Below are 11,028 nucleotides of genomic sequence, written 5' to 3' on the forward strand. Positions count from 1 at the left end.
ATTTGTGCATATATGTATATGTTGATAGATAAGTTAAGGAAGAGAACCAAAAAGAACAGAAATCACAGGAAAATAAACATTAATTTTGGCAATGAACTGTATATTATGTGTTTCTTATATATTATACATAAGTGTTCCTTAAATATAACGTAATGTATTACAGTATTTAATCAATGTGGTTTACAAATAAGGGAGAAACATATAAGTCCTTAGTTTTATTAATTTTCATTTATTGATTGATTTGGCATATTTCATAACCTTTAATTAAAATAACTATACCAAAATGTTTAAAAACACATTCCTTAAATAAGGAAAATATATTTAAAAAAAAAGTCAACAGAATAAAACAGTATCTCTTTAAGAGACTATATGGTCATACTTTGGATAAAAATATATTTTCATTAATTTACTCTAAATATCAATAAGTTTTTTTGGTCTGTTAAATAAAGAAAATTGAGTAATATGAAAAACACAAGAATTAGTTAATGTTTTTTTCTTTGTTTTTATGTTTGGTATCAATTCATATATTTAGTTAAGCAAAAACATTCAATTCCTTCCATAATAATTATATGTTTTTACGATTTTGTGATAGAGAAAAAAAATATATGTACAAAAATTTTTACAAATATTGCTTATCGATTTAAATAAATGAATAACATATTGTGAGCGATTAATGGTCCTTGTAATTAATAATACAATACATATCACTCTATGTTGTTCACAATTTATTGATCTACAAGAACAAGAATAAACAAAACATTTGTAGTATTGATGTGTTACAATAACATTGTCTGTAAATAAGTCGAAGGTAACTATCATCAAATGTGGCTATTATTTCCTATCCATTATATAAGCTTGTTAAAGTTTAATATTTTGTACAGTTTGCATCTAGTATGTACACATGTACAGTATAACTAAAACAATAACAATTGTCTACAGAAAACTTTACACACTTTTCCCATGGCACAATAAAAAATAAGTGTAATATGACTATAACATAACTGCCTCTTGAAATGAACAACTTTATAAACCCAATATTTTATATCTAATACATCAGATGTTACTCCTATGAGGCAGATCCTTAGTTAGTATCAAAATGGAAACAATAACTGTACATATTTATATTTACTGATAACTTGAGTAGCTGATAGGTTTCTATTTACACTTCTGAGACAGGTCTTGTGCCCTGAAAAAAAACAAACATATAAAACAATTAAATAAGCTATAAACTATTACCACCACTAGTATTCCTTAATTATTTTAACTAAACAATTTAGTATTTATATTAATTATATGATCAAATTTTAGAAAATCTCAGAAATAAATATGTCTCTGCTATCTCTGAAAACAACAAAACATCAGATTTTTTAGGATTACTAAAAACCTCATATTAAATTTCCTTATTTAATATTTGAAAAATGTGTACACTTTAAATTTGTCTCTTATTATATATTTAATAATGGATTCTTAGAAAACAGTAATTAATTTGATTAGCTCAAATAAAAACTTTACGTATCGTCCACTAGGACATTTCTTAACTATAACACAAATGCAGATTGATCAAGAAAGTTTTATTTCACCAGATGAAGAGTATGTATCTGTATTGAGTTAAATGCCAAATTGCATTATGAAAATTTTAATTTTTTTATTTTATTCTAATATAAGGCCATAAAACATGTTTTAAAAATAATATTTTGATCCAAACTCCATACTGAGGGAGGTGTTTGGGTATACATTTTAAAAGAAAAATGTATTTAGCGTTAATTAAGTACCTTCTTTGTTACTACTAATACTATTTATTACTACAGTTTTAGTTAGATAGCTGTCAACTTAAGTTCGCTCATTATTATTCAGTGAGTGAATGTTGGGCCTATACTAACTTGCAGTGTTATGTATAAGTGACATGTTATTTATAATTAATAATAATTATCAGAGCTTAGTTTTGTACAATATGACCATTTGTTTAGTTATTTAGTTAAATTTTTTAAGATCCATCATCCTATTTTATTTTTATTATTAACTATTCCTGATTGATTATTGCCAAACAAAAGCTATCTTTTTTTTAACCAGCAGTAATATATATTAATATTTGAAAATATCGTTATAAAAAAAAAGATTATTCATTTATACATTTTGGGTCTCAATTGAGCTAAAAGTGCCAATTAAATCAATTATTCTGAACATACCTGCCAAAATCAAAAGTAATATTGAGATCGAAAATGTTACCAAGGGATTTTTTCAAGTTAATTCGTTTTTTGAGCAAGAAACTTTTTGTGATGTGTTTGATGACTGATATTTGATGTTGTTATTATTTTATTTATAATTGCAAAATATTAATAGAAGATCATACTATATTGATAACAATTTGTTGAACCCTAGGTAATTTATAAAATAAGAATTCAATGAGACCAATGGAATTTAACTGTGAGCATTTTTTCCTTTTCATTTCTTTAAGCTGCCTTTATATTTGTCTTAATTAATAAGTATGAACGGAATAGTTATTTTTATTTTTAATACTTTTTAGGTCAATTATCTGCTTATAACCCCCTCCCTCCCCCTCTCATTTATTTACTCCTTGATTAAAATTTATTTAAATCAAAAATAAAAATGTATACTCTATTATTTAAAAAATAAATAAATAAATAAAACGGAATATATAGACGAAAGTATTTAATTTTCTTTTTCTGGCCACATTTTATTTGTTATGCCGTATTTTACCACTGTTGATGGTAAACTGTTAGCTACAATTTAATTTTAGTTTAACGGATTATTCCGTTTGATCATAAACTGTGTTAAACTCTCTTCGAGTGATATGTATCTGTGTCCTATGCAAAATATTTTAATATTCAAATTCTTATTTTATACATCTATTTGATAATTAATATCTGGATGCAGTGCGAGTATGCTTTTTCCTATTTCTTATGCGAAATTTCTTCGAGTAATCATCCGATAAATTGGGAACACCATCGCGAGATTCCAACTATAGGAATTAATCTCGTATATATTTTCAATATCATGTTAATTGGTTCATGCTTATCACTCACATTTTTATCAAAATTGAGACTTCACTTGTTTTGAAGTCTAGACTGAATAGCATAAATATTCATGCTATGAGGCACTCATGCGACGATACCTAGTTAGAAAAAACATCATTGGAGATCCGGGGTGTCAAACTGAAAAGCCATCGAACAACTGCGATATTCTTTTCAAAAGTTTACAGAAATTGATTGAAGCCCTTCTAGCATGAACAATTTTTTTTTGAAAGGTGAGAAGGATGAAAAAATAGTGGAATAAGGAGCTTACCGTTATGGGCTTGATGCGTCTTGCTGTAGGGAATCGTCGCTCTCAAGATAGGTTACGTAGCTGTCGGTGGAGTCTGGGTGGACCATGTCGGCGGGGGCTGGTACCAAAACTTCGTGACCAGGCACTGGACCCCCAGTCGCCCCGCTCATCTCATAGCCGTGTCCATGCAACTACAAAACAAGGGAAAGTTAGTACCCTGTTATTCACCTAAAAAAATCTACATATCACCACTAAGTTACTGACAACAAATGTTCTAATCAGGTGAGGAAGAAGATCGAAACAAAACTTTGGTTAAAAGAGTTTATTATCTCAAATCGAACGTGATATTTCAAAATGCTGTTATCCACAACTTTAGGGATAATCGTTATTTTAAGGTTAATATTGACAAAGCTTTGAATATCCAAAGATTGTAATCAAAGCAAGTGCGTTTTTCTTCTTAATCCACAAAAAAAAATATCTTAGGATGTAATTGATAGATTCCAAAATAAGGCCTCAAGTTTCTTAAATAATATTAAATAACGAACCAGTCAACGTTTAGCCTATTCAGGCGTCATCAGGAGGAAAAAACATGAAAGATTGCACATCTCACACCATCAGTCTAAAATAAACTATAATTATTTTATTTCTAATTTTTTTTACAGCAATTATCACTTTAATTAAGTTAATTAATTAAAATAGCTTCCGCCGACATAACACAAATGTACAAAACAATTCGAGTAACCTATAAAAAGGAAAGGTAACATTATTGAGTAGGAATTATTTCACATCGCTGCGCCGAACTAACGAAAGGTGTGAAGATTTTATGGTTTATGCTTGCATAGTTTCGATAACCAATGTCTACAAGGATAGGTGTGAATGGCCGAGTAAGTACCGATTGTTAGGCATAGAATATATACCATAACATTATTGTAATTATTTATTAATAACAAATTAATTAGGTTAACCAAGAAAAATAAATTTAACAAAATCATTTCAGGGTTCAAATTCCCGTAAAACCCCGTTATCATAATCGGAGTTTCCTCGGCCGCCTGAGACTCATGTGCCTGTCATGTGCGCCTTAGTATCTACCGCCTCGTCAAATCGTCTAATCAGGAAATCACCGATATAAAATCGGATTTTCTATGAGCATCCATGATTGGACATCGCTGTCCATTAGAAATTCCTGATTTCCTGATGGTTTCACCACAAGTCTGTATGTTGATATCTGTATCATGCCGTTTTATCAGAACTAACGCCTCATTTACTAGATGTATTTTTATGTAAAACAGTTGTAAATTTCAATAGACGAATAGAAATAGAAAAAGTACGCTTGATAAGAACTGGAAAATATTAATAGACTTCACTACCAAAAGAAACTTCGTTTATCACAGCTAAGAACTAATTACTTTCATTTATAATTTTTCAAATTTAAAAAAAAAAGAAAAAAAAAGGTACGTCGATCGAGACTTGAACTCTGTGAGTTAAAAACTGACTAAGTTTGATGAAGCATTCTTATATTTATCAATAGAAGATTTTTTCCTTAGTGGCTCTTTGCTAGTTGCAAATTATATTCTTAATTGTGATACCATACTTTGATATTCGTTTGATTCCCTTTTACGAGTCTGAACTATGCCAGAATCCAAAAATGGAAAAACAGAGAAGCCTGGAACGACTGGAGAGTGAGTGTAAGGTAGAACGTGGGTTCAAATGATGTAAAAATAACATATCAAAGACGAAAATAGTCCAAAAAATCATTTTTCGTAATAAACATCAGAAAATCCAAAAACAGTCTTTCAAGAACATGCGGGAAACTAATCAGGGAAGTTAAAACGGAACTTTAATGAATTTCGTTCAATTAACGAAAAAAATAAATTTAAAAGTCCGTGTTACGTGCGTGCTTTCTTATATACTTGTCACTACGTGGATCTATAAAGAAAGGTGAATTAAAAAAAAAAACAATGTATCTTATATTTAAAAAAACAGATTTAATTTTAAAATACCAAGAAAAAAGTTCAGTAAGTATCATCCATTAAAAATGTAGATATTAATAGATAGAAATGTATAGACTTATTTTACATGCAAAATTCTTTTTTTTTATCCTTGATTTTGTATTTCCTTTTAATTAAAAACGATACAAAGATTTTTTCAAAAAAAATAGTTGAGTTAGAACTGAAGCCAACTAATCCATACTATTTGAAAATAAACCTAAACAAACAATTTTATTTTGTCTATTTTTAAGTAGGACAGACATTTTTTTACTACCCAATTTAAATAGCGCTATTTTTTAAAACATTATTCATGATATAAATATTCTCCCTGATGAATTTGGCAAATCACAGGACCTTTTAGTACAGAGAACTATGTTATTAAATGAAGACAATTGTTATAGCTATACTTATATAGAATATAATAATTACATTATTTAAGTGTTATAATAATGCAATTATGAGCACACGAGTTATGAAATTAAAAAAAAAAAGTAGAAGCATTCTGTCTTTTAAAATTATCTTAGCATAAAAAAAAAATAGCTATATGACAAAAGAAAAAAATTCTCCAAATCGGTTCGAGTAATCATCATACAATTTGACTTTAACTGTCCCAAATTCAGTAGTTAATTTTATTTTTTTCGGAATCTCAAAACAGAAGTAGTTTAGGAAGTCAGCCAAATCACGGTTTCCAGCCTCATAAGTCCTACTTATTTTCTGTTAGAAAAAAAATCAGAGTAACTACGCGAGAATTTGGATCGAATTCCTTAAACATAACAAGACACTAAGCTCGTAATTTTGTTTCGGATAATTTAAAATCGCTGTACACAATAAGAAGAGAATGTCTTTAGCAAAAGTTTAACATGCTCAGCACCAAGGCTGTGTATGTCTACAAAAATTAAAACGAGTATATTTTTAAGGCAATTGAGCTTGAATTAATCATAAAACAATTAATTAATAATGAACTTTAATATCATTTGAAATTTTGACAATTTATACCATGGTTTCGACTTCATTTATTGTGGTTTTGAAAATTTCTTTATTTAAAACTAAATCTGGAAAAAAAAATAAATAATAAAATTTTACTTATATACAAAACATCAAACAGTTTCCACAACTATGATGTGTCAAAGTATTTACAAAAAAATAAAAATAAAATTCTTGAAATATTAAATTAAACATTAAAAAAAAATATTGAGAAAAAACTACATAAATAGAATTAATTGTTTAATGTATATAATTAAAATACTTCTAGTTGGTTAGTTGTTAAGGGTTAGCAGAAGTAAGTGAAAATAATTATAGAAGACTGTAGCATAAATTTCATCAAGTGTAGTTTTTTATTTTGAATAATGCGTCCTCAATTTCAATTCTAAATATATACAGGGGGTCCTAAATACATGTTTTCCTCCCTAATTTCTATAGTGTTCAGAATTTTGTTTTGATTTTCCCTTGGTCGTAATATTGGGCTGTTGTATATCTTTGTATTGTACCGTTAATTTTCTAACCTTCTTAAGCGTAATTAACTCTGGACTTTCCTATGTGAAGAGATATTTTTTTTATTTATTTATTTTTTACGGCTTCTGATAGTAAATTAAATTTTAAGACGATTTCATTCCAGGCACCTTTTTAATCCGACGCGTCCTGAAGTCACCTAAAACCACAATGTTTTACGATTTTTAACGATTTGCATGTAAATGGTACGAAAAATTGAACAAAACCAACAAATAAAAAATCAATTTAGAATTCAATCCAGTAAGAATCTACTACCATGATCGAAGTATTTATTTATTTGTGCATGATCATGGCAGCCATTTTGTTTCCTTGGCCGATCTAGGAAACAAAAATTATAATGATGGATTCTTACAGTAAATTAAATTCTAAAACGATTTTGCTCTATAGATTTGTTCGATTTTCTTTACTACTTGCAAGAAAATCGTAAAAAACCGTAAAAAATTGTTTGTTGTTTTGGCGATTTACGCCCTTCATGGCGATGCGGATGAAAAAAGTGCCTGATATTAATTCGTCTTAAAATCAAATTTTTAAGTTTTTTGAGTTAGGCGCGCTGGAGAAGAACTGGAGAAAGGTTAGAAACTTGACAATACTTGCCAAGAATACGCCACAGGCTGCTGTTTCGATATAGGAAAGATCAAAGAAATAAAAAATTTTGAGATTAAGGAAGTGAACATGTATACTGGGACACTATTAGTACAATATTTATTTGTTTTTATGTTATTGAGGGCTACGCAATAATTCTAATGAAATAATATTTTTTTAAAGATTATTAAAAACTATAAAAATATTTATTATGTATTATTTTAAAATGATATTAAAATTTATAATATGTACTATATGACGAGAAGACTTACTCTAGAACATCAACTAATAGAATATTCTGCTACTAATCCCATAACCAAATTATTTGTCGTATTGAATTTGTTAGAATTAAAATGGGTGTGTTAGAGTTATTATGGAAACAGGTAAGGAAGCTGTTAAAAGGGGCTATTTGATTATTATATTTCATTTTTTGTTTAATTTTTGGAAAAACCGATCACCACCAAAATACCCAAAGAAAATGTTTAACTTACGTAAGGGGGGAAAAACCTCCACACTGGACCTTTCCCATCTTCGGCACTGCATATGCTGTGCTGAAGGAGAAAAAAACAAAAGTCACTAACACAAAAACAAACATTACAAAACAATTAACATAAATTAGGTTAATATTTTCTAAATAAAATAATTGTGAACAGATCCAGACATATTGCATAAATAAATAAATAAATAAATAAAAAAGGGGCTTTATTTTGTTATTTAACAATTAAAACGCCCGTTTAAATAATTTAAAAATTTTTATTTAGCAGATTGGCATCAAATTAGCAGATGCTGATTGCTACGAAATCCATGGCATCAGTTATGCAAAAGTAACAGCCAAATGTGATTAATGGAAAAATAATTTACGCATGGAAACATACATATATATACTTTTTATTGATCTTAGACGTTTCGGCCTATTTTATAGACTATTAAATCGATTAGAAACATTTCTATAATTGTGTTACAATGGAATACAATCTGCTAAGAGAATTCGCTAATTTGTTTTGTTTTTATTAAATTATACTTTTATAAAACAGAAACAACGAAAAGCGAGATTCTTACGAAGTCTTTAAAAATAGCAACTTATAAACTTAACCATTTCTACTTATATAAGAAATAATTGTTATTTAAAAAATAGTTGTTTCATTCACAGGATTTTATGTATTTAAAGCTTTTTTTTTTTTTTTTTTTATCTTATGGTAGTTAAAAATATAATCGAATATTACACGAACTTTTTACCGAGTATCTTATCATCCATTTAGGATGTAAGAATGTTATAGAAAATAAAGCCTAAATAGGATATATATAATTATTTTATTTCAGAAAGTGGGATCATAACTGTAATAATAATTATAAAATAAAAAGAAACCTTCCGATCTTCCACAAAGGTGATGTTGAATAACAAAAACGCTGTACGTTTTTATTATTTTCTCTTGAGAAGTAGCAACCCTCCAATTAAAGAAGTACGAGCCATTATTAAATAGGATTTATAAAATATTTTCCTGTCTCAAAAAGAATTTTATCAATTTCATCCAAAATATTTATGGTAAACGCCAAAATTCAATTTTTAGAGCAGCTAGGTTTCCCAGATTTAAAACATATTTAATAATCTTGTGTTGCCAAGAGACAACAAAGTTTATTATAATAGCTCCGAGAATTAAGGATTGTTCACATGCAATAATGTGATTTTATCTTTTTATTTGATTTTTTTTTAACCAAATTACATATGCAATTACATAAAGTTACATTTACAAATTATATTATGACGAAATTCTGGACTTCAATTTTAAACATTGAAAGTATAGTAAACTACTTCCAATAACTGTTTTAAATTATTAATATTTATATTATGAAGATGTTCTTATGAATATGATAATGATAAATTATGGATAATTTTTTTTTAAGCAAGCGCACATATACAAAAAAGACAAAATCCAAGTTTAATCGTGAGGATAGGGCAAAATCTCGAAATGTTGAGGAGTCTATTTCTTTTGTAAAATATGTTTTGGATACAAAAAAATATTTACCTGGATTATTGATTAAATTTAAATTTAAATCGATTAATTCCCTTCAAATAATATCAATTACATAAATTTACATCGGATTTTCATTGTAATAAATAGTGGAGAAGACTTTACCCACGATGTTAATTAAAATTATTGTATAAATAGTACTTATGAGGCGAAATGGAGTAAATCCAAATTTGAATTTTTTTTCAGAAAACCTAAAAATATGATTTAATTAAAACAAATATAAAAATAGGGATTTATCCCGTAGTAAAACTCATGCTAAAGCCCTCAAAAGGTACAAAATCTAATATAATTTTACATTCAAAGTTTTTATGGAATTTTGTAGCATGCATATTTTGTGGTATCCTAAAAAAAAAAATTCATCAATTTGGATTTATCCACTATTGCCTATTTATATATATATATATATATATATATATATATATGTATGTATATATAAACTGTAGTTTTCAAAACAAGAGTTCTTTTAACAATTCTGATTGATTTTGATGAGAGAATAACATAGAAAATTGTAAAATATATCGACCAACAAAAAAAATAAAATAATAATAATAGATGTCTATCATTGATTTTTTTATTATTATTATTATTTAGTGCTTAACAACTAAACGCATTTCTCTTATTCGTCAATAAATAATATACAGAATAATTGTTACAGTACAGGCATGCCTCGTTAAACGTATCAAGTTATTATTGTCTTAAGTAAATAAAAAAAAAATTTTTGGGGGAGGAGGAGAAGGGTTGAAACCTGCTTCAGAAATATATTGTTCAAATTCAAATCGGCATACTGATTTTGATAAATATCTTCTTTTTTCCCCATCAGAAATAAAAACATCGAAATATGCAAAGCAATATTTATAGTAATTTATAAAACAAAAAATAAATTAATAGTTTAATACAATACAGGCGGCCCTCGCAGTTATGAGGTATTCCTTCGATTTTGAATTAAGCCACTGTTTGGTAAAAATATTTATAGAAAAAATCTACTAATAATATTTTGAACTTTTTAGTTTTCGATAAAGTTTCCTTATTTAATTTTATGACTATATTCTTTACTTTTAAAAGTTATTATTCTTTTTAAAACATCAAACGTACCTTGCTTTTAACAAGGTCCGAAAATATAACGCTCCAAATATAGAAAAGTTTGGATTTATCCACTATTGCCTATTTATATATATATATATATATATATATATATAAACGTACAAATCTTTCTATATATAGCTATACATACACACACACACATACACTCATAGAGGGGGAAAAGAGACAAAAAAAATCTATGGGTCGGGATGGGTGGTTATTAAACCCCCTAGGTACAGGAGCTTTTAACCCCTCCCCCTCAGCGATGGTCTCCATTATGAGGGGGGACCTGGTGGGAGGGAGAAGGAGCGAGAGAGAGAGAGGAGAGAGTGAGAGAGAGATGTTTGACATAATGTATGGAGCGGACTCGGGTAGCTAAGGTAACCGTGGACGCGGCCCCTCTGCGCAACTCCGCCGAGGTGTCAATACCAGCTCCCTCATTCGCCACTGCCGGCCCTAATGAGAGTAAATCCTCACCGCATCCACTGCCAACCGTATCAACATCGTAAAAGAGCAAAATTTGGCAACATACACACATAGACATACATATGTATATA

General features: G+C 28.2%; 1 protein-coding gene across 2 annotated transcripts in view; it reads right to left on the minus strand.

Moving 5' to 3' along the window:
- Window positions 1-397: 397 nt before the first annotated feature.
- Window positions 398-11,028, minus strand: part of tup (LIM1_Isl and LIM2_Isl domain-containing protein tup) — a 214,580-nt gene continuing 203,949 nt past the window's right edge. The window contains exons 7-9 of one of the 2 annotated variants that reach the window (XM_067045351.1): window positions 7,853-7,912; window positions 3,304-3,473; window positions 399-1,186 (exon numbers count right to left, since the gene is read on the minus strand). In XM_067045351.1, coding sequence (XP_066901452.1) covers window positions 3,306-3,473; window positions 7,853-7,912 — 228 coding nt within the window. In that variant the 3' untranslated portion in view covers window positions 399-1,186; window positions 3,304-3,305. Of the gene's footprint in view, window positions 1,187-3,303; window positions 3,474-7,852; window positions 7,913-11,028 lie in introns of both variants that reach the window. The other variant, XM_014418110.3, reaches the window with a different exon arrangement.

The sequence above is a fragment of the Halyomorpha halys genome, unplaced genomic scaffold (assembly GCF_000696795.3).
Source record: "Halyomorpha halys isolate HHAL.00 unplaced genomic scaffold, Hhal_1.1 Scaffold179.1, whole genome shotgun sequence".
Taxonomy (NCBI): Eukaryota; Metazoa; Arthropoda; class Insecta; order Hemiptera; family Pentatomidae; genus Halyomorpha; species Halyomorpha halys.